The 22,972-nt window shown below is 69.6% G+C and overlaps 1 protein-coding gene across 1 annotated transcript in view; it reads left to right on the top strand.

Annotated features, from left to right (window-relative positions):
* Nucleotides 1–1,037: 1,037 nt before the first annotated feature.
* TIAM1 (TIAM Rac1 associated GEF 1) overlaps nucleotides 1,038–22,972 on the top strand; it is a 61,716-nt gene continuing 39,781 nt past the window's right edge. The window contains exons 1-9 of the mRNA XM_028503933.2: nucleotides 1,038–1,229; nucleotides 5,387–6,357; nucleotides 10,457–10,904; nucleotides 14,802–14,974; nucleotides 15,859–16,083; nucleotides 16,524–16,709; nucleotides 19,668–19,814; nucleotides 20,792–20,866; nucleotides 21,640–21,810. Of these exons, the coding sequence (XP_028359734.1) occupies nucleotides 5,398–6,357; nucleotides 10,457–10,904; nucleotides 14,802–14,974; nucleotides 15,859–16,083; nucleotides 16,524–16,709; nucleotides 19,668–19,814; nucleotides 20,792–20,866; nucleotides 21,640–21,810 (2,385 nt within the window). The 5' untranslated portion in view covers nucleotides 1,038–1,229; nucleotides 5,387–5,397. The remainder of the gene's footprint in view (nucleotides 1,230–5,386; nucleotides 6,358–10,456; nucleotides 10,905–14,801; nucleotides 14,975–15,858; nucleotides 16,084–16,523; nucleotides 16,710–19,667; nucleotides 19,815–20,791; nucleotides 20,867–21,639; nucleotides 21,811–22,972) is intronic.

Here is a 22,972-nt window from a genome sequence, read left to right as displayed (position 1 = left end):
TCTGAGGTCCGTTTTCCGGGCGCTGAGCACTCAGTCCCGGCGCTGGGCGGCCGCAGCGCAGTGTGAGTCTGGTCTTGCCTGGGAACGGAGCTGACCCCGCCTGTCGCTGCGGTTGCTCAAGACCTGCTCTTATCTCTCCCGATTTCACTGGGGGATTAACAACGAGCCCTTCAGGGCTTTCCCCATTGTGTCAAGCTCAAACAAAAGCCGCTGAGAAAGTCCCATTATGAGCCCAACCTGCGGAACAAACACGCAGCACAGGCCCCGGCAGGAAGGTGCGGTGGGGGGGGGGGGGGCAGTGGGGGTGCGTAGCGTGCGCTCCGCTGGAGCCTGGCCTGGGTCGGCCGGTGACAGCGCCCTGAGACACGGCGCGGCCCGTGGCCCGGCGCCCCGGAGCGCGGGGCTGTGTTTGCTCCACCCCACGACGGCACGCAGGAGGTGGGTTTGTGGTCGAACCCCGAGGGCCTGCTGGTCTCCCTGAGAGTGTGCGGAACCACCTGCTCGGCCCCCCCCCCCCACCATGCGTCTAATTAGAGCGAGCAGGGTGCTGGTTGTGACACTTCCTTGGACGCAGGCAGACCCGCGCTGGGGGAGGAGGGCGTGGCCGGGGCCTCCCAGGCCGCCGTCTTGGCAGCTTTCTCACGCACCTGACCCCCGGGGTGGGTCTGGTGTGGTCCCTGTGGGCCAGAGGGTGCGCCACCCGGGAGCCATGGCCTCCTTTCCTGTAGCTGCGCCGGGGCTGCAGGGCTGGGGGCTGCAGGGCTGGTGGCCGCCCGGGACGGGGAAGGTGGGACGCTGGGCGGGAGATCACCAGGCGAGGACGTGCTGGTGGAGACACTGGGAACTGCCAGTCCCCGGCTGCCATGGGTGGTCATGCGCTCGCACTTGCGGGCTCACCGGACGCTGCGTGGGGTTTCGTGCCTGCGGCCAGGCGCCGCCACGTTGTGGGTGCGAGTGGCGGGGCTCCGCCCAAGGTGGCCGTTGGCGCGGGGCGACAGCCCGGCTCCCTCCTGCTGCTGACCGTTTCCTTCCCTGCGCTCTCCAGGTTCCCGGTGCCTTCCCGTGCACGCAGGTGAGGCTGCTCAGGTGAGACCGATGGCCGCCCCAAGGAGCAGGTGCTGACGCCCCCAGCCTGGTGCTGCACCTCCTGACACCACCACCCACCCAGGATCTAAATGCCACAGCGCCCCTGGGGCACGGTGGGCTGCGACCCGCTGTTGCCGGGGAAGGTACGTTGCGTGGGCACAGCCGAGGGTCGCGTGAGTTCCCGGGAAGGAGGCAGAGGGGCGGGGCGGACCCGCTCTGATGGGACGGAGTTGCCGTGGCGCAGGTAGCTCGTGGGAAAGCGAATTCGGAACCTCTTCTTTGGATAAAGGTTACACCCACTTAACAATTTGAAAGCATTAGCGTTGAAACAAAACAAGAAAAGGAAAACGCAGGTGCCTGTGAAGTCCTTTTTTTCCCCCTGTGAATTGCCCCCAGGGTCTTTTAAATTGATCCCCAGGCTTTACCGTCTTCATGTGGGATCGTGTTTGAAAAGGCAAACCTGCCCTTCAAACCCCGCTTGCATCAGTGAGTGAGGCACTTGGCTTCGGTCTGGGGAGTCTTCAAAGAGCAAAGTCGACACAGCCAGCGTCTCGCCCGCTCCACCTGGGTCGCTGCTTCTGTTCGTGGCGCCTCTTCCTGTCCAGCCTCCTGCGTCGGGGGTGGTGTGTGCACACCTTGGCCAGGCACTGCCCCTGGGTTTGTAGGGTTTAGCAGAAACTTTCAGAACTTGGTCTCGGTTTAATCTTAGCTCTTGTTTCCCTGTCTCCAGGCTCAGCCTCTGGGAGGGAAAAAAACAGGCTGGAAACCAAGACCTCCCACTGGAATCTAATTTTAAATTTGCAATCTGTTGTCTTGTGATTTTCGTTTCAAATTTAACTCTGAAACAAATACGTTTCCTTCTTTCTCCTGCAGTTTTGGAGGTCTGTTTTCAAGTCAGAGGAGGGTAATCATCGTGTTTATTTTAATAAGTTTTTAAATACCTCTGGGGAGTGGAGTACTTTATTAATAACCGTAATGTACGGACACCATCAGGCACCTTCCGCCCGGACGCCGGGGGGACGCCGGGCGCCCTCAGCCGAGGCGAGGAACCTGCCTGCAGGGCGAGCCCGGTGGGCGGGGCCAAGAGGGCCCCGACGAGCGCAGGTGCTGGACGGAGCGCAGGTGCGGGAGGTCGCCGGGCAGCCGCAGCCCCGGGCGGCCCCAGGGAGGACAGCTGTGCTGCTCCATGTGGGCTGTGGACGAGGGCGAGGCGACGGCACGGGGGTGTGTCCCGAGCGGGACAGGTGTGCCTGGGTGCCGGTGACCGCGCCCTAGACACGGCAGGACGGCCAGGCCCGGGGCCACTGGCTCACAGGTGGGGGGTCACGTCTGAGCTTGGGCGAGGCTCCTCCACCCCAGATGGTTCCCTGAACCCCCCGGGGCCCTGGGGCGTGTCCCTTAAAAGAAGTTGCAGGTTCAGTGTAGAGACGTCAGAAAAACACAAAAGATACGTAGGTGTGGAAATGGCCCTCGCCGCTTTTCCAGAGTGGCCGGATTCACAGTTTTGTGCGGGCCTGTGCTGTGTGCGCGTTTGAGCGAGGTGTTACTCATGTTCTGTTTTGCTTTGGCGAGGACACTGCTGCACCGCCCCGGGGGCCTGCACCCCCCGCCCCGTCCCCAGTGACCCTCCTGGAACCCCAGCCTGCCCACAGCCGGCTCCCTGGGGGTCCGCGCCGGGTTTCAGTTTCTACGCGGCTTCGCTCTGGAGACCTGTGACCCTGACTGTGGGGTGACCCTCTGACGGTCCGGCCCACAGGCCGGGCCTCGAGCACGGGTGCTCTCCCGGTGTCCAGGGGGCGGGGGGCGTTCTCCCCTGGGAACCAGCCCTCTGGACCCCTGAAACCTTCCCGGAGCCCCCTCGGCCCCATGTACTGGGCTCTTCGTAGCGCCCCATGCCCCTCGGAGCGTCCGAGGGCACAGCGGAGGGTCTCTCGGCCCAGAGGCCCCAGCCTGGGGGCGCCTGTGGCGTCGCCCGGCTGCCAGGGGCGGCAGGTCCCAGGCCAGCTCTGTACTCGGCCCCAGCCCCCCACCGGGGCCTTCAGGGGTCTCACAGGCCTTTCGGGAGAAGCTTTCTTTTTTCCCTTTAAGTCCTCGCCTGAGGACATGCTTACCGATTTTAGGGAGAGGAAGGGAGAGAAACATCAATGTGAGAAACATCGATCAGTTACTACCCAAACGCACCCTGACCTGGGATCAAACCCTCCCCCTAGTGGTGCAGGGGGCGCTGCTCCGACCACCTGAGCCGCTGGCCGGGGCGCAGGGGAGCTTTCGGTGTCAGGGCCGTTTCCGCAGCCCCTAGAGACTCCTGTCTCTCGACTGTGTGCCCCCCACTTCCTGCCGACCGGCTGCGGTTGCCCGGAGCATCTCTGGGTGGGACGCGGCTGGCCGGCCCGCAGTGCCCGTCCTGAGGGTGACCCCACTGCCTGCCTGCCTGCCTGGGCTGGCGGGGAGCGCCAGGCTGAGACGGGCGCCATGAGCACCACAGGCCCTGGGGCCTGCACGGTGGGGCCGGACCGCTCTGCCATTGGCAGAGACGCGCCCTGGGGCGGAGGAGGGTTGGGAGCTGGCCGGCCGGTCTGCGTGCGCCCACCTCGGTGTGCGGCAGCGGAGGCGCCCGCGGGTGCGCTGAGGCCACAGCCCGGCCTCGACCCGAACCCTGTGCGGCTCTCAGGCTTTGGTCTGTGCCGTTCAGTCTGTGCAGAGGGACGGCCGGCTCGCCATGCCTCTCAGCGTCTTACTCTTCGTTGGGGAGACGGAGAGCAGAGACACGCCGGCACGTCCTGCTGGCGGTGCTGCCGACGCGCGGCCCCGGTGTTCTTCGGGGCGGAGGGCACCCGGGCTGGTCGTGCGTGGCCAGCACGGCTTGTCCCGTTCCCGCCACTCGAGGCTTTGCCTCTCTTCTTGCTCCTGGAAGGTGCCGGCCAGAGCCGTGAGCTCGGGGCTCTGACGTCCCGGGGGACGGTCTCTGGGCTGGACTCGTCCCCTGGGGGTCATGTGACGTGTGCCCTGGCGGGAATGCTCCGGGGCATGTGTGAGCCGCCCCGCACTCAGGGGACGTGAGGCCTGGTCGCAGGGTGCGGCGTCGGGCTGGGCAGAGCGGCGGGTCAGGCGTGGCCCCCGGGGCCAGGGCGGAGGTGGGTTCTCCTCCACGGGTGTCAGGCCATCTGAGATGGCCACCGAGAGCACACCTGGGTCCTCAGGTGCCTGTCCCTAGTCTGTGCACCGTGTGGCTCTGCCAGTTCCGGGGTCACGTTTCTGAGGGTGGGGCGGGGTGGGGCCTCCTCGGGCTGCTCACTGCCTACAGCCTGGCTTTGGGACGCCAGCGTGGGGCACCAGCTGGGTGCCCCGTGCCTGTCCCCTGAGGGAGTCACCGTGCAGGTGGCTGACGGAGTCAGCCCGGCCGAGCGCCCAGCTGCCGCGCTTCCCCCCTGCCCTTGCAGGCCGTCCGCACCGGCGCGGAGACGGCTCGCCGCTGCACAGGGCGGACGGGCCGCCTGGGGTCTCGAGCTCCGGGGGTGTCCTGGTCCCCGCGGTGGGCAGTGCTCGCCGGGTCCCTGGGAGATGCCGGACAGTGCTCGGGGGGCGCCTGGCTGCACCGCGTGGCCCTGGGTGTGGTGCGCACGCAGTGGCTCGACCACGTGAGGCCCCCCTCCCGTGCAGAGCACCCAGCCAGACGCACGTGCGCTGCCGGGCCTGCCCCCGGAACCGAGCCCGTCAGTCTCTGCGGAGCGGGGAGCGGGCTTCCGTGGAGCGCTGCCCACTCCCACTCCCTCCTCCCGGCCGGAGTCCGCATTTCAGCGTGCCGTGGAGTTAAAGGGACAGGTTCTGCTCTGGGAGGGAGAGTTCCTCGGGCTCGAACCACCCGAGTTTTCTCTTCCGGTGGGTTTGGGAGAGCGGGGTGGAGTCTGAAGGAAGCTGAAACCTTCGCTTTTCTGGGAGGGAGGGAGGGCGGTGGTTGGGGACACCGCTTGCTTAGGTCTCGTCCTCTGACGCCGGTGAGGCCCTCGTCTGGCGGGCAGGCGTGGGTCTGGGAGCGGGGTCAGGACCCCAGGCCTACAGCTGAGTGTGCAGCCACCTCCCCTCCCCCGCCCACCAGAGGGGCGGTGTGCACGCTGCGGGGGGGTCGGAGGGCAGCTCCCCCCGAGCCAAGGCGGGTGCGGGTGTGGGTCTCTGGCGATGGTGCAGGGGCTGTGTCACACCCTGTGGGGGCATCTCAGGAGCCGCCGGCTCTGCCCCGGCCCTTCGGTGGCTCAGTTGTCCCTCCCGCCCCCCCCCCCCTCCCTCCCTCCCTCTGCTGCAGACCGCTCGGCCATGGGGAACGCGGAGAGCCAGAGCGTGGAGCACGCCTTCTACGGGGAGAAGCGCGCCAGCCTGGGGCGCAAGCACACGTCGCGCTCGCTGCGCCTGTCGCACAAGGCCCGGCGGGCCCGGCACGCGTCCTCGGGGAAGGCGGTGCCCCGGAGCGCCGAGGCGAGCCTGCGCTCCAGCAGCACCCCCAGCATCCCGCAGTCGCTGGCCGAGAGCGGCCTGGAGCCCTTCGCGCAGGGGGGCGGCCTCGAGGACTTCGGGGGCCCCGGCTGGGTGGACCGCGCGGACGGGGGCCTGAGGCCCGTGTCCTACACCGACTCCTCCGTGGCGCCCAGCGTGGGCAGCAGCATCGTCCTCGCCGCGGCCTCCGTGCCCAGCATGCCCGACTCGGAGGACAGCAGGCTGTACAGCGAGGACGCGGCCTATCCGGCCGAGGGCGGCGGGCGGCCGCACCCCTACTCTCGCACCGGGCCCACGTTCCCGGAGAGCGCCAGCTTCCGGAAGAAGCGCTCCAAGTCCGCGGACATCTGGCGGGAGGACAGCCTGGAGTTCTCGCTCTCCGATCTGAGCCAGGAGCACCTGACCAGCAACGAGGAGATCCTGGGTCCCGCCGAGGAGAAGGACCGCCAGGAGGCCCGGCGGGCGGAGAACCGGGTGGGCCCGCGGCCGCTCGGCGCCTGTCAGCGCGCCAACTCCCTGAGCGACCTCTGCACTCCAAAAGGCACCGGGGCGATGGCCAACGGGGGGCCCAGGAGCAAGTGCGCCGGCTACTGCCGGAATTTGGCGTCTGACCGCCCCCGCCGGGCTGACCACAAGGCGCCGCCCGCGACAGCTGAAGAGGCTGTTCCCTACAGCTACAACACCCTTCCCTGCAGGAAGTCCCACTGCCTCTCAGAGGGCGCCACCAACCCGCAGCTGAGCCACAGCAACAGCATGCAGGGCAGGAGGGCCAGGACGACTCAGGTAACGTGGCCGCGGCGGGGGGTTGGAAATGGTGCGTGGCCTCCGCTGGGTGTGCTTGCTCTGCTGAGGTCCCCATGCTTTCCATCGGGTTTCCCGGGGGCCTGGGGGCTGCCTTCTGAGGCTCCGCCCACCTCACCGTCTGTGCCTGAGGGGTGGGGACTGAGGACAGAGTGGGCCTGGGGGCTGCGGGGGCAGCAGTGGAGCACAGCTGGTGAGTCCACAGTGAGAAGCCGTCTCTCTGACCCAGTTTCCCCCAGCGCCCTGCAGGCTCTCCACGCCCGTCGTAATGGCCCCATGGGTGGGCAGGTGGGCGCGCCCATCCTGGGCACTGTGGGGGCAGCCTGTCAGAAGGGGCCTGGGACCCAGGGTGGCCCTGGGCCCCGGTCAGCCCCTCGGAAGCTGGCAGGCTGCCTCCTGCCCGGGGGCCAGGTCAGTCTCCTGGGCCTGGCGGCGGGCCAGCCCTGCTACCTCCGGAGGGTGGGTCACGGAAGGACAGCCCCCACGTGGCAGCCAGCTCTGGCACCCACAGGCGCAGGCCGTCCGGCCGACACGCAGGACACACCCTGCACTTGCGTCGCCACACGGAGGCCCGTGGGGCTCCTCCCTGCGGCGGTGGGCGGCCTTCCGAGTCCCTGCTGCTGGGAGGCGCGGCACGGGCAGGGCCTCGGGGCCCCCGGGCGTGGGGAGAGTCCGATCCTCAGGGGTGAAGTGTCCCGGACACGGGTGGGTGGGAGGAGGACCTTTGGAGACACAGCCCCGGGGGTGTTTGCATCGCGGGGCCGCTGCCTTCCTTCTGAGCCGCGGGAACCTGCCCCAGAGCGGCATGCGCCTGGCGCCCGGGAATGACAGGCGTGCGGACGCAGCCTCCGAGGGGTGGCTGGTGTCTCTTAGGTGTGACCCTGGGGCCTCTGCGTCAGAGCGGCTGCTTTTGGCTGGTGCTGCAGCGGACAGGTGTGGCACTTGGACACCTGGATAGAACGGTCCCCCCTTCCCCGCCCTGGAGGTGGTGAGGGCTGGGGCACGGCCCTCGGCGCCCCCATCGAGCAGCCGGGGCCGAGCGAGGGGTGCCGGTGGGGGCTAGTCATCGTTTCCCGCACCCTGGCAGCAGGGGCTTGTGGGTATGTGGGACACCCCCGACTGATGACCCGGCGGGCGGGGGCGGGTCCGCCAGCACTTCCTTCCCAACCAGCCGGGTGACACAGCAGTGGGGAGATGCCGCCGAGCCTGCCTGGCTGCCGGCGGTGTTGGCGTGGGTGTCGCCGGGAGGGCACTGGTCGCGCCGGGCTGTGTGCTCTCGAGGTGCCGAGCTCGGCTGGGGCCGGCGGGCCTCTCGCCAGGCGGGACCGCTTCTCTCGCTCAGTGCAGTGACCGCCTGGGAGTGGGGGGCACAGCCGGGGTCACTGCGAGGCTCTGGCGTCGGGGGGTGCGCACAGATGTTCGGGTGGGACCAGGAGGTAAGTGTGTGTCCAGGCCTTGCCTCTCGGGTGCGTGGAGGCCTCGGGCATCCTGTGGGGGTCCGTGGGGGTGCAGCGGGCTGTTAGGGACGCGTCCTTGACGGTTGCCCGTCCAGCCTCTTCCCCCTCCCCGTCTCCTCTCACTTCCTTCCCCTTTCCGCCAGTCAGGTTTGAGGGGAGCGGCCCCCAGCTGGAAGGGGTGCTTTGGTGAGTGCGGAGGGGTGGGGGGCTCGAGGCCGACCGTTCCGACGGAGCCTGGCCGGATGCCGTCTGCAGCTGGGCGGCGGTGGGCCCGCTGTGTCCCAGTGGACGCGGTGGCAGGACGGCGTGGGCTTTGTCCTCCAGCCTGCCGCCGGCCCGCGCCCCCCCGCCGGGACAGCTTCCCCAGGCCTGCAGTCCCTGTCCTGGAGCTCAGGGGGGCTCGAGAGGCCTGGGCCAGGCAGTCCCCCTCTCTGTTCTGAAGTGTCCCCTAGGGGGCTGGCCTCGCCCCCCACCTCACAGAGAGCGCTCGCGTCTGCGCGTCTGAGTCCGTGGCTGACGCCTGTGCTCTTCTCGGGGGACTGAGCCACGCGGAAAGGCGCCCGGAGGTGTGGGAAGTGCGCCACGCCCTTTCCCACTGCCCGTGGTCCCCTGGAGAGCTCGCTGAGGGCCACTCACTGGGTGTCCCGTGCCAGAAGGGGGCAGGAAGTGGAGCTGGGGCCCCACACAGGGTGCTCCTGTTCGGGCAGAGGGCCTGCGCCCACAGGCTCTGGGGGCGCACAGGCGGGGCTGGGGCGGCAGAGGGACGGGACCGCGTCCCAGGTCTGCCTCGGAGCCCCGCCCACGCGTCCTTCGTCCCCCTGGAGTCCCTGCGCGCCCCGTGGAAGTGCAGTCGGTCCCCGGCTACTTCCTGTTGCCATCTCTGCCTGACTTTCTTTCTAAAAGCAGTGGCAGGTGGCAGGGAGGGTCCCCGTGTCCCACGCCAGTCGACCGTGAGCGCCTGCCGGAGGTGCTGTGCGCCAGGCGCTCCCTCTGCGGAGTCACCTTCCCTGCCGTCGGCGTCCTGCTCTGCTCTTGCTTTCCGGAAGGGGTGCAGTGCGGTGCCGGCCTGCACGGTCGGTGGTGAAGGGATGGCCACCAGCGAGTTAACATGCCCGCCCCCCCGCGCATCGGCACCGCCCCTTCGGTGGTGGGAATACTCAGTCGGGGTCTGCTCTCAGCACCCTGCAGTGTGAACGCCGTGCTGTCAGCCGCCGTCACTGCGGCGCCTCAGACCCCAGAACTTCCTCCTCCCCCAGCAGGCGGGCGGCACCTGCACCCAGCACCCCCTGCCCCCACACTACCCCCCGCCCCCGGCGCTGGGCGCCTGTGTGCCTGGCCCTGCATGCGGGTGAGTCACGCCGTGCGCGTCTCTCTGGGTCCCCCACGTGGGCCTCTGCCCCCCTCCAGCTGCTCGCTTGGCACCGGGCCGCGCCGGAGGTGAGGCCGAGTCCCCTCGAGGCACGGACCTTGGGGCGCAGAGGGACGGGCCCCGTGGCCTCCCAGCAGCTCTGAGCCCAGGGCGTGGTTTCTGTGGCAGTTCGGAACACCCTGTAGTTTTTGTGCTTCCAGACCCCAATGAACTAACTCTCCGTGAGGCTGAAGCGCCAACGCGGGGAAGCCCCAGCCTGCGCCTTCCTCTGCCTTCTGGTCTCTGCCCCTGAGGACGGTGCCCAGACCGGGGGTGTCCCGTCCGCCGCTGCCGTCGCCCTCCTCCCTCGGTCGCCACTGCCGCTGCCGTAATCACTTTTGGCGGAGGTGCCGGTAGCACTTGAGAGCAGTGGTCGAGGGTCTGCGTTCAGAGCAAACGGTCTGCGGCCCGGAAGCGCTCAGCTCCGGAGCCGGGTGGTGCTTTGCAGGTTCCAAATGGGTTGGCGCTGGGAATCGATACCCCTGCGTCTTGGCAGGTGCCCGAGCTGTCCCTGGCCCGGGGCCGGCGGTGGCCTGCTTCGGGCTCCCGGCGTCCGGCTTTGAAAGGGCGAGGTAATTGGAGCACGGGGCCCAGCGGTGGCCCCGCAGCCTTCTTCAGCTCAGTGCAGTGGGAGGCTGCCCGCTTTCTGGAAGCCCAGCCGGTTGGGGCCCGAGGACGTTGCCTGCTCTGGGGACATGGGTCCCTGCTGGGTGAGTGGCTACGGCAGCCCCCGGCCATCTTTTCAGTCGCCATGCTGTGAAACGGGCTCCTGACCAAACCCTTCACTTTCCTTTGAAAAAGTGGCCTCCGCTGTGCCCATGTTATCCCAGCTGTGCCCTCGTTCCCCGTGAGCCCTGCCTGCAGCGCAGCTCGCTCACCCCGCAGCAGGGTTTCCTGGAGTTCTGGGCACTGGGGACAGGGGAGGCGAGGCGAGGCGAGGCGCTCTGGGCTGGAGGCGGGAGCCACTCCACAGCTGACTTGCCCGTCAGCTCATGGGCTGAGTCAGACGAGTGACGAGCGCTCCGCAGTCTCTCGTGTCTTTTCTCCTTGAACATTTTCAGTGGTTCGCCTTGGCAGTGGGGCACGTTCCGGCGCCCCGCCGCACCGCGGATTTGTGCGGGTCGGGGGAGGGGCCGTGGGTGCCCTGTGGGTGGCAGGAGCCGCTGGGACTTCTCTGCCTGACGCCCGTCTTCTTTCCCTCCTTTTTGGCCCCAAGGATGTGAACGCCGGCGAGGGCAGCGAGTTTGCCGACAGCGGGATCGAAGGGGCCACCACCGACACGGACCTGCTGTCCAGGCGCTCCAATGCCACCCACTCGAGCTACTCGCCGCCCCCCGGCCGTGCCTTCGTGGGCAGTGACAGCGGCAGCAGCAGCACGGGGGACGCGGCGCGCCAGGGCGTGTACGAGAACTTCCGCCGCGAGCTGGAGCTGAGCGCCGCCAACCGCGAGAGCCTGGAGGACGCCGGCTCGGCGCACAGCGACGAGCGCTCCAGCGGCGCCCCGAGCTCGCCGGGCCGCTCCGACGTGCTGCGGGAGGCGGCGCGGGGCACCGTGCGCAAGGCGGGCGCGCTGGCCGTCAAGAACTTCCTGGTGCACAAGAAGAACCGGAAGGTGGAGCCGGCCGCGCGCAGGCGCTGGAAGCACTACTGGGCGTCCCTGAAAGGTGAGCCGGCGCTGGGGCGCTCCCTCCCCTCCCCCACCCGCTTCCTGTGGCACGTGCGCTCCGCGCGCTCCTCCGCGCCTGCGCGGAGGCTGGGGCGCCTGCCGACCGGAGCTTAGACCTCACGCGTGGCGCTCGGAGTTCCGACGGCGAGGTCGGCCTCGTGCGGCCTTTCCGTGCTCCGCGCCGCAGGGGTGCGTCAAGCACAGGCCGCGCAGCCGACCTCCGGCGCCTGATCGTCTGCCTTCGCGGGCGCTGTGTCCCCGGAGTGGCGGCTCCCCCGACTCCTCCCGCGCAGGCTGCAAGGTCGTCTCCGTCCCCGTGCAGCTGGCTGCGGGAGCAGCTCCCACGTGTCGCCCTCCTGTGCACGCCTGGGCTCCACGACGGCTTTGGAGAATGCGCTTAAAAAACTTTTTAAATCATTTTGGCTGGTGAAGTGCCCCCCAGAGGAGCCGTTTGAGAGGGACGTCGTTGGCTTGAATCCTCTGGAATTTCCGTTGTTTAGGTCGAAGACACGGTAGGACACTGTTAGTTTCATAGGGTTCATTCAACCTGGCGGTCCCCGGGCGTCTAGGGAAGGCCCGGAGCCACCGAGTGCGACAAAACCACCGCTTTGCGGCCACACCGGACGGGCGCGTGGGGCGCATCGCCCTTCTCATGATGCCGTGCACTTCCGTGTGCCGTCCACCGTCGCTTTGCCTGGCCGTGAGCGTGCGGGGCGTCCCGTGCCCCTCGGCCTGCGCTCGGGGCCCCGGAGACTGTGATGCGCCGGGACTCCGTGTCTCGGAGAGAACACGCCTCGAGCCCCGCCCCTGGGCCTCCTGTCACGGGCGCCGTTGGGAGCAGGGCTGGCAGACGCAGGGACTGTCGGGCGGGTTGCTGAGTGCCCAGGGCAAACCGCAGGGTGGAGGGACCTGGCCCCCTGGCGCAGTGCACACGCCGGGCCGGGTGCTGCCGGGCTTCACCCGCTGTGCCCGGTAGGGGAGTGTCTGGTGCCAGAGGCAGTGGGTGCGCGGGTCCCTGGGCACACCCAGGGGGCCAGCCGGGTCGGGTGCACCTTGTTGTCCCTTCGTCGGCTGTGGCTTCCGTGCCCGGGAAGACGGGAAGGGAGTGTGGTGATTGGGCGGCAGGTCTTGCTGCAGGCCACAGACCCTGCAGTGACGGTGTCTCATGCAAGATGGAAGTATGCCCGGCCCTGCCCCCCCCATCAGACCATCTAAGGCTGGTGCAGCGGTCCTTCCTGTGAAGTCCCCAGGGGCCTGGGCTCCCTCCGTCTGGTCACTCAGCTGCTCCTGGAGCCTGTGTGGTCACGGGGCTCCCCAGCAGCCCCGCACTCCAGCGAAGAGTGGGGAAGGGGGGAGCCTGGGAGTGGCCCATGGCTCACGTGCATGCATCCCATTGGCCGGAACTGAGTCAGGCCTAGCTGCGAGGGAGGCAGCAGCGGCAGCCTCATAGCTGGGCAGTGTCCTGGGAGCACATGGCTGCCCCGCGGAGGACCCGCTGCGGTCCGCTCGCGTGGGGCAGGGGCCTGTGCGTCCGAGGCTCCTGCGGGTTCGGGGCGGCACGCCCCCTCTCTCACGTTTAGCTGCCAGGCTTGCTGGGATGGGCCTTTCCGAGGCTCCACTCCCCAGAACGTCTTCAGAAGAGCCAGGTGCTTTCTTTTCCTTTTTAAAAAACCGTTGCTTGAGGATGTGCTTGTTGAGTGGAGAGGGGGACATCAGTCGGTTGTGCCCTGCATGCTCCCTGCCCGGGGATCGAACCTGCGGCCTGGGCGTGTGCCCCACTGGGCCGTGAACCTGTGGCTCCTGGGTGTGCAGGATGGCGCTGTGGCCCACCGAACCCCGGCCGGGGCGGGGGGCGCCGGGCCCTTCCTCCTGTCCCCTCTCGGTGCCAGAGCCTGCCGCGCGGCCCGAGTGTGCGCGGGCAGCAGCGTCCTGGCCGTCGTGGGGCTTTCTGTGGGAACCGCGTGGAACGTCGACGTCCAGCTGTGCGTGTTACGGTGTCCGGTTACACGCCTCGTTGCGGTGCACGTCCAGTGTGCACCAGCCGTCCGACATGCGCTCGCGGGAAGCAGGACGGCAGGCCTGGGAAACCCCGTCAGCCTGCACCGTGCGCCCCACTGCGCGCTGGTGCGGCGGCCCTGCCTGCGGGAGACAGATGGCCGCCCGGCGGGGGCTCTGTGGGGACCTGCTGCCGTGCGCGCGCTCACGCGGGGCCTGCCTCGCCTGTATGCGGAGGTGCCGCGGGGCTGGGTGTTGGGTGGGGGGGCTGTGTCACCAGCTGCTCCGCGGCTGTGGGGGGCAGGGTGAGATGGGGTGACGCGAAAGGCCCCTTCTTCACCTCCTGCTTCTCCCCTGCCCCCACCCCCCACGTCGGCAGCCTCTGCGCCCTTCAGCGGCCTGCCCTCCCGTTTGTTTAATCTGTGCTGAGTTTTTAACAGCCTGACCAGAGGGGACCCCCCCCAGCCCCTCTCGGTCCCCTGAGGTGCTTTCAGAGTCTGGGCGTGGGGCGGCCGGGGGCGTGAACCGAAGAGGTGTGTCGCCTCGTGGTCCTGGAGCCTGGAGGGCCAGGGTCGGGGGTCAGCAGGCCGGGCATGTGCTGAGGCCCGTCTCTCTGGCTTGCGGTGGCTGTCTCCCTTCAGCGTCATTGCCCTGTGGTCTCTCCGCACCTGCTCGGGTCCACGCTCCCCTCTTAGAAGGACAGCTGTCGTTCCAGGTTGGGGCCCGCCCGATGACCTTGCGTCACTGCACTCAGGCATGCCCTGGGTCCTGGGTTGGGCTCCAGCAGGTTGTTAAGGGGGGGTGAGGGGGGGCGTATAATTCAGCGGTTTAAACAGGCCTCCCCGTGGTTCTCGTGGTGAACTGGTGGGGGTGGCAGGGCTAGAACCACACTGCCCAGGGGTCTCTGACTGCAGCTGGGACACGGGCGCTCGGCCGCCCCCTCCTGCCGTCCCTGCAGCGTGCGCTCAGCAGCTTGGCCCCCGGCCCCAGGAGGAGCCTGTGTGTTCATGGTGGCCCAGGTCTGAGGGCCACAGTCTGTCCGCGTCCAGGCACCGGACACAGAGCCGCTGAGTCCTTGGCCTCTGCGTCCTGCGATAAGGTCTCGCCATCTGTTGACCCACTCGGGCCGGTCCTGCCAGTGATGCGCGGGGGCTGCCGCCGGCTTCCCTGAGCAGCCGGGTGTCAAGAATTAACACCCAGGGCATCTGGGAACGCCGCGGAGGGGGTGGGGTGGGGTGGTGGTTTCTCCGCAGGTTCTGTCGCTTCAGACAGAGTGACTGGTCAGGAGGGGGTCTCACCTGGAGTCCCTCTCTGGCCCGGCCCCACCGACAGCCAGCGGTGCGCAGTGACGCCCAGGCGAGGGTGAGGGCAAAGGGCTTGCGGTCCGGGAGGAGAGTGGGCACGTCCCGGCCACGCCCCGCACACTGTCCCAGCGTGGGGACGAGCGGGGGCTGCGTGGGAGCCTGCCTCAGCCGCCTGCCGCCGAGGACGGACGGCTGGGAACCCGAGCCGGGGCGGGGCGGTGGGGCACGGAAACCCTGGAATGCACGGTGTCCCCTCCCTCGCGACCCACAGGCCGCGGGCTCGGTCCTCAGCCTGCGGGGCTCTGCTGATGGCCAGGCCTCCCGTGGCGCTCGTCACAGCGTGGTGGGGGCGCATGGGCAGCCCCGAGACCCCCGTGTGCCCGTGAGGATGCTTGTATGCAGCTTTCTCAAACAGACTCGGAGCCCGAAGAGGCCCCGGGGGCGTGGGTGAGGGGCCCCGGTGGGGCGCGGAGCTGCGGCTCGAGGCCTCGTGCGGGCTCGCCCCGGGTCTCCCCGCCAGGTCTCAGGGGCGCCTCCGTGCCCGCCCTCTCAGGGGACAGGCGCCCAGGCTCACGCAGCCCCCGCTCTCTCCCCAGGGTGCACGCTGCTTTTCTACGAGGGCGACGGCAGGTCGGGCGTCGACCCCGCCAGCACCCCGAAGCACGCCGTGTGGGTGGAGGATGGCATCGTGCAGGCCGTGCCCGAGCACCCCAAGAAGGACTTCGTCTTCTGCCTGAGCAACTCCCTGGGCGACGCCTTCCTCTTCCAGGTCGGTCGGGGCTCCGCTGGGGACCTGAGCCAGGCCCCTCCTCTCCTGCCCCGCCCCCGCCCCGACCGCTCTGGGTGGGAGGGCACGGCCGGGCGGCCGCGGTGGCAGGGCCCCCTCCTCCGCGGGACCCCTGCGCTCGCTGTGGTGGGCCCTCCCCGGTGGGGAGTGGGGGGCTGTGGGCTGGGCCGCAGCAGCGCACGGGGGGGGGGGGGGTGGGGGTGGGCGGCGCGTCCTGCCTTGGCCTCGCTGTCAGGGCGGACGACCGCGCCTCCTGGAGGCTGACCCGCGGTCCGTAGCCGCCCTCTTCCCGAGCAGCTGAGCCTGCCGCACGGTGCCGTGCGGCCACACGCGTCTCAGCACCGGCTGGTGTCTCCGGCTGCCCCAGGCCGGGTGGTCAGCGGCACCCGCCTCAGCAGGGCGTTGCTCCTGCCGTGCAGGCTGGCGCCCGAGGTCTGGTGCCGGTGCGGCTGGGCCGGGGGCGGCTGCTCCCCGATGCCCAGAGGCGTCTCCTCGCCCCGTCCTCGTGTGGCGGAGCGGGCGGTCGGCTCTCCGGTCTCTGGTCACCAGGGCACACACACACTCCTGCCTTGCCGTCGGGGGAGGGGGAGGGGAGGGTTTCAGCACCTGGAGTTGGGGCCGCGTGGACGCGGAGTGCGCTGCAGCTGGGGGTCCAAGTGCGTGGGCGAGCAGACCCGGCGGCTTTGCCAGGCGGTCCGTGGGCGCGGGCGGTGGTGATTCCCACCCGGGACTGACTGGCGTTGTCAGTGACGGGCAGCGGGGGTCAGGGCGCCAGCCGGCCCCAGGGGTCTGTGCACCGGCACCCGGACGGGGTGCGCGGCCCATCCGAGCCCCTGAGCGGCGCCATTCCCCCCCCCCCCCCGCAGACCACCAGCCAGACGGAGCTGGAGAACTGGGTCACCGCCATCCACTCCGCCTGCTCCGCGGCCGTCGCGCGGCACCACCACAAGGAGGACACGGTGCGGCTGCTGCGGTCGGAGATCAAGAAGCTGGAGCAGAAGATCGACATGGACGAGAAGATGAAGAAGATGGGCGAGATGCAGCTCTCCTCCGTCACCGACTCCAAGAAGAAGAAGACCATCCTGGACCAGGTGGCGCCCCGCTGCGTTCGCCCACGGCAGGGTCCTCGGGTTGTCAGCGCGTCACGGAGGCCGCCCCGGTCTGCGCGGTGGCCGGCTGCGTCCCCGGCAGCTCACGGGCACTGGGATGGTCCCGGGGAGCCGCCCCGGGTGGGCCCGTGGTTCCCGCAGACGCGAGGGCTGGGCTGGGAGGGTGCGGGAGGGTGTGGGAGGGGTGGTGCCCTCGCTGTCACCGCCCGGGATGTACGGCCCTGGCTGCGGGTCTCTGCGGAAAGTCCCACCAGCTGCGTGACACTCAGCCCCCGTGGCCTGGGAAACTCAGGGTGCCTCTGGTTCCCCGCTTCTGGTGAACATCCGGCCCGTGCCCGCACAGGGACCCGCGGCGCCTGAGCAGGGGGAGCCGGCAGCCCGGGCCCCTGCGCTCACGCCCCTTCCCGCTGCCGCCGCTGCAGATCTCCGTCTGGGAGCAGAGCCTGGAGCAGCTGCAGATGGACCTGTTCCGCTACCGCTGCTACCTGGCCAGCCTGCAGGGCGGGGAGCTGCCCAACCCCAAGCGCCTCCTGGCCTTCGCCAGCCGGCCCACGAAGGTGGCCATGGGCCGCCTGGGCATCTTCTCCGTGTCGTCCTTCCACGCCCTGGTGAGTGGCCGCGGACTGGCTGCTGAGAGCCGGGCGTCCTGGCCACTAGTGCCCAGCAGGACGCAGCTGCAGTCCGCACGGGAGGGGCTTGCCCGGGTTACCGCTGGGGCGCCTTCCCCCGCGGCCTCTCTCCGCCTTGGGGGCAGGTCTGCCTGTGGCTCGGCTCTGGCCTTCCACTTGCGCCCTCCTGCCAGGGCCTGGATTGTTCTGCAGAGAACACGCGGGAGGTGGGGGCGGGGCGGGGGTCTCAGGGTCTCTCTCGGCAGGGGTGGGGGGGTGTTGGCCTCTCCTGTTCTTCTCAGGCGGGTCGTGTTCCTCACCTGAGTCCGTGTTTTGTTTGTACTGACCTCACGGGAAGGCTCGGGGGAGGCGCCCCCACGCACAGGTGTGTGGGCTCGCTCGCTCTCTCCCTCGCTCTTGCCGCCGCGGACCTCACAGTGTGTGTGGAACTCGGCCGTCTCGGGGCCGCTCCCCGTGCACTGTCGTGTCCGCCGCAGGCTCCGTGGCCTGGGACGCCCGACGTGCAGGAGGAAAACAGCCCCCCCACAAGGGGAGCGCTGGCCGGCGGGGAGGATGCCCAGCGGACCGCAGCGCGGCGGTGAGACGGCCGTGTCGGGAGCTCGCAGTCTGCCATTCCACGAGCTCCCTGACTCGCGAACGCCTCTGTGTACTTTGGTCCCTCCCTGCCGACAGATTGCTCCTGGCGAGTGACACGGCTTCGGCGGGTCCAAGGCCGCAGCTGCGGGAAAGGTGCCGCCCTGCCCACGCCTGCCGGGGGCTTGGGCTCGGACGGGCCTCGGTCCCGGAAGCCGCTTCGCGGCCTGCCCACCAGCTGGGCCCTTCATTCCCAGCTGGGATTCAGCCAGAGGCCTCGCTGTTCTTTATAAATAGGTTGGCATCGTCATTCCGATAATTAGGGTAGATTAACGTTTTTAAAGAAGTCCTGAGCCTATTTCTGGAGCTATTAAAGCCGGCTTCCTGGTTTGTTCTGCTGACAGCGAGCCTTGGCCTCCCTGCGCACCCCCACCGGGCGCGGAGCCCTGTGTTTAGCGGGGGCGGTCTTGGAGCCGGACGGACAAATCCGGCACCGGCCTGTGGCTCCGGGGCTGCTTCTGAGACCCCGACCCTAACTCGCAACTTGGCCAAACCCCCGTGCACCGATTCAGAGGTGAATCGGGGTGGAAGTGCTCTCACAGGGCCCCCCCCCCCAGAACGCGGTGCCCGAGGGAGCGTGTCCTGCAGTCTCTGACCCTCTCAGTTCCTCTGTCTCAGGGGCTGTGGTTGGGGCCCTTTCCCTGGGGGGGGGAGCTGGGGGGCCGGGAACCTGAGAGAAGAGGATTTGGAGCCACCTGTGCGACTGCTCGCCGTCCCTGCCCTGTGCGTGGCTGCAGTGACGCACGGCTGTGCGCCCACGGGCCCCCGCATGCTTTCCGTGGCGGGGGGTCCCTGTCCCGCAGACCGCGGTGGGGGTGCCCGGGCAGGGGAGGCTCTGTCTGAGTTCCCAGGTATTTACTTTTACCTCCAGTTGGTGTCATCTGACCCAGGGAATGCTCTTCCCCCGGGGCTGGAGCGGCCTTCAATCCAGCCTTTGTCCAGACCTGTCTTCCCCTTTGTCCGTGGAGGGCAGGAGGCGGGCTGTGCAGGCGGCAGCGCTGGGGGGAGGCAGCGCTGGGGGGAGGGGCGGGGGGAGTCTGAGCAGGTCAGTCCCATGCCTGGGAGGGCCTGTGGACACCGGGGACCTGCAGTGACCCCCGAAGGGGCCAGTGTGCCCCTGGGGAGCAGGCTGTCCTCGCCTGGTTTGCGTGGTGGCCGAGTCCATGGCCGTCTGGGCACCGGCCCCTGTGGAGCCCGCACGCCGGTCCTCTCGGGTTGGCAGCTTCTTTCTTCAAAGCCCCTCGGCTCGCGGTGCGCACCGTTGTCCCGGGGGCAGCGGTTCCCAAGGCCCTGGCTGCTCAGAGCCGGCACCGTGGGAGCCGCCCGCAAGTAGCCCATGTGCCGGGTGGCCGAACCCGCCGGGGGGCTGGCGGCTGGCGGCCGAGAGGGTTGGCGACGGCACGGGTCTCTCTTCCCGTTGCCTGGCTCCCTGCAGTTGTCACCGACGGGGCCACGGTGTGGCTGCTGCCACCACCGCTGCCACGTTGGGCAGGGTCCGGCTTGGCTTTCTGGTGCTTATTGGTTTACTTGTTCATTCGGCCGATGGGCGTTTGGGAGCGGCAGGCGGGTTGGCCACTGCTCTTGTGGTCAGGGCCGTGGCGGCCGGCAGCCGGCTGTCCCACGGGGAGCTGCCCGTCGGGGACGCGACGACTCGGGGTTTCCCGTACGCCGGCCTCAGCACGGGCCGGGCGGGGCCTCCGGCTCCCACTGCCCTCTGCGCCTCCCGCTGCCCGGAAGGGGTATCTGGGAGGGTGAAGGGAGACCCCATCTCTGAGGACGGGTCCTGCTTCCCACGTGGGCCTTTCACCGACTTCTTGTCGCCCGGCCCCTGGCCCGGTGCCTTTCCGGCTCCTGCGCCTGTGGCAGGAGCGCGTGGTGTTGGGGGCAGTGGGCAGGTCAGGTCGCTGGTCTGTTCAGGAGGTGGTCTCCGGGACTGCCGAGGAAGCTCTGTGGTGGGTGAGGGGGGGACCGGTGAGCGGAGACGTCAGGTGGGTGCGCAGGGGCCGGGCGCGGACTTGGCCGCCGGCACAGCGGTGGCTCTGTGGCGCTGGGGGGTCTCAGTGTGTGGCCAGTTGCCCCCGGTGCACGCGGCCCAGCCCGAGACCAGAGGACAGGGTCCTGAGAAATGTTCCTTGGGGGTTTCGTGCGCCACCCCTGACGCGTGCAGCAGGGATGGGGCGTGCCGGCCTCGCGCCCCCCTGGGTGCCGGGCAGGGCTGCGGTCTCCGTGCTCGGGCGGCGGGGGCCGGGGCTTGGGGGGCAGGCCTGAATGCTGCCCCACGGTTTCCCGCCCCCCCCCCCTCAGGTGGCGGCGCGCACGGGGGAGACGGGGGTACGGCGGCGCACGCAGGCCACGCCCCGGCCGGCCAGCAAGCGGCGGAGCCGGTTCTCCTCCCTGTGGGGCCTGGACACCACCTCCAAGAAGAAGCAGGGGCACCCCAGCATCAACCAGGTGGGTTCTGGGGCCTGGGGGGGGGCGGGCGCCGCGGCTCCCCCTCACTGTGGGGGTGAGTGGGTGGGGGTGGGCGCGTGGGGATGCGTGGGCGTTCCTTTGTTAATGCTGAGGATCCCCGAAAGCCAGCTGCTGACACGGGGTCTGTCTCGGACCCCGGCGGGGACGCCGAGGCAGACAGCGTGGGCCCTGGCGCCCGCCCCGCCCTCCGCCCCCAGCCCCAGGCCCCCACCGCACCCCCCCTAGCTGTCTGTCTTCTCGGGGGGGGGGGGAGTGTCTCCTCCGTGGATGGCGGTGGCTGGGGACGGGGCACGAGCACGCGGAGTCACGGCGATGCTCTCTGCCGTGACCGTCACGCCAAGCCTCGCACACAGAGAGGCACCGACGGCCGGCTCAGGGAGGGGCCTGTAGTATCGTCGGTTCTGTGGGTCTCAGCCCCTTGTTACTAAGGAACCGAAGTGGAGGGAGAGGTGAACCCCGAAAGCTGGCGTGCTGGGGCTTTTGCCGACCCCACCGTCACCTGAACTTGGGGTGTCAGGAGGATCGATGGGACCTCAGGAGACCAGACGGGCGCATGAGACTGGGTGTCACACGGCGTGTCCTGCGGTCTCGGGGGAGGGACAGCATGGGGTGTGCGTCCGTGTGCACTGACGAGGCGGCGGGGCCATCGGCGCTGCGTCGGGGGAGCTGAGCGAGAGGCTCGACGGCCGAGCTGCGGCCGCAGGAGGTGGGCGCTCGCTCTCAGCCTCCCCCTTTTGGGGGCCCAGGCGTCACGTGCGGTTACCCTCTGTGGTGGCAGACACAGGCCGCCACCGTGCTCCGCATAGCCTGCGCCCGGATCTGCTGTCGGCGGGTCCCAGGCCGCTGCAACCCCTGTGTGTCGCCGGGCCCAAGTTCCCATCCCTCCCCGACGTCCCCCCCCCGACGCGCCCCCCCGCCTGCCCGGGGCCCTCGTCACCATGCCGGTGTGTCCACAGGTGTTCGGGGACGGGCCTGACGCCGTCAAGCAGTCTCTGGAGGGGGTCTTCGACGACACCGCCCCGGACGGCAAGGTGAGTGCTGCAGGTGCACCACGTGAGCAGTGCCGTGGCCTCTCGGGTCCTAAAGTCGAGTGCACTCGGTACCCCCAGCTGAAACGGCCAGATCTGTGAAGTCAGGGAGCAGGCGCACCAGGGGGCCGGGGCACCCCGTGTTTGAGCCCCAGTCGGCGCGAGACACGGCGTCTCCAGTGCTGGTCCCCGAGAGCGGGCGCCCCCCCCCCCCCCCCACGCTGCCTCGTCCCGGCAACGTCGGAGCGCTGTCCCGGTAGCAGGCTGCGTAGCCGGAGGTGCACCTGTCTCCCCAGACGCGCGCTCGGTGGAGGCAGCACCGGCTCAGTTCGTCTTGCGCTCGGGTTTAAAGGGGCCCGCGGCCCCCCCGCTCGGAGGCCTGTAGAAAGCACTGGTTGTTTCCTGGACCACCTGTTTGAGCCTCCGAGGTGGACACCTGGGCGTCAGCGCCCAGCAGCCTCTCTGTCTGGGGTGCTCTGCGCCGTGCCAGACCTCGTGCGGCCCTCTGGGCCCCCGACTCCGAGGCAGTGTGGCCGAGCTCAGGGGTGTCCTGACCAGGTGTAAGGCCTGAGGACCCCCCGCCCCGCCCCCGCCCCCCGACTCCGCTCCTTCCTCGGCACTCCTCTCCTCTCCCCGGGGTCCCCCGGGTCTATCACGGCTGCCCACCACATTCACGTGGGGCCCCTTTCCGGGGGCGGGTCATCGCGGTGCCCCCCGGGGGCTGAGGTCGCTGGGCCCCACCGGCGGCTGCCCCACAACTCGGCGTCTCGCCGCAGATGGAGAAGGAGTCGGGCCTGCCCGGCGTCCACCAGCACAACGCTGACGGCGACATCTGGGTCCACGAGCACTTCGCGCCGTCCTGGTTCTGTCTGCCCAACAGCCAGTCCGCCCTAACGGTCGTCCGGCCGGGGGACACCGCCCGGGACACCCTGGAGCTGATCTGCCAGGTAGGGCTGCTCGGGGTTCCTGTCCTGGCGGAGGTGGTGGGACCCCGGGGCTCCTGGGCGGGCACAGTGGTGCTGGGGGCCGGGCGGGGACCCTGGCGTGTCGCACAGCTCTAGGCTCCTGGGGGTCAGGGTGCAGTGCAGCGGGCTCTTCGCCCCGGGGAGGCCAGGGCTCTTCTGCGTCCAGCACGTGTGTTGCGTGTTTGGTCTGTGAGCAGCTCGCCTGTCTGTCAGGTGGGCCCCGCGGAAGTCCTGGGGAGCGAGAGGCTGCTTTCCCGCCGCAGACCTTCAGGCCTGGGCCCTGCGGTGTGTGCGCCACGGCGTCGCACTGGGGCAGGGTTGGCGACCTGCTCCTGGGCGGGGGCGGGCCTGCTGTGGGTGTCATGAGGGGGAGCCGGAGGGAGCCCGAGTGCGAGGCCCCTCGTGGCAGGTGCCTCTGCCCGAGAGCACGGGCTCAGCGGTCCGCCGTCTGGTCTCATGTCTGATGTCCCTGCTGCCGCCTGCGGGGTGGCAGAGACCCCGAGGCAGAGACAGACCCTCCTGTCTCTGTCTCACGGGTGGAGGGGGGCCCCTGCTCACTCTCCGCCCCGATGGTGCGCAGGTGGCCGCCTCGGGCGGGGGGTTGGGGGTGGGGACAGAGGGCGGCTCCACAGGACCGCCCGGCCCACCCGTGGTCCTCGGGCGAGGGCACGAGCATGGCTCCCCCCGGACCGGACGGGGCCGCGTGGCCCCGGGGGCCTCCTGAGCCTCTTGCCGGAGCGCAGACCCCAGGCGGGTGCGGAAGCGGCACCCCGCCCGCCTGGCTGCGACCTGGGTGTGTGCACGCGCCCTCCTGGCCAGGAGGACGGCCACCGGACCAGCAGGGAGGCGGTCACCCCCAGGCCCTGTCGGCGAAGGGGAGGTGCTTTCTGTGGGTGAGGGGCGTTTTGGGGATCCCCCTCCTTCAGCACAGTACCTCGTGGGTGCGAGTTTTATGTCACCTCGAGGTCACCAGGGCCTGTGGGCGGAGCAAGGCCGGCTCCCTCTGTGGGTGGGCTGTGTGAGGGAGGAGAGGGCCGGGCCAGCCCTCGGGGGTGAGAAGCAGCAGCCTGTGGTCCGAGCTCCGTGTCCTTCCTGCCTCGAGTTCTGGCTTCTCGAAGACAGCGGTGGTTTTGCTCTCGTTAGT

The sequence above is a fragment of the Phyllostomus discolor genome, chromosome 2 (assembly GCF_004126475.2).
Source record: "Phyllostomus discolor isolate MPI-MPIP mPhyDis1 chromosome 2, mPhyDis1.pri.v3, whole genome shotgun sequence".
Classification (NCBI taxonomy): Eukaryota; Metazoa; Chordata; class Mammalia; order Chiroptera; family Phyllostomidae; genus Phyllostomus; species Phyllostomus discolor.
The sequence above is the reverse complement of the archived record's forward strand: the minus strand, read 5'-3'. Positions and strand labels throughout refer to the sequence as shown.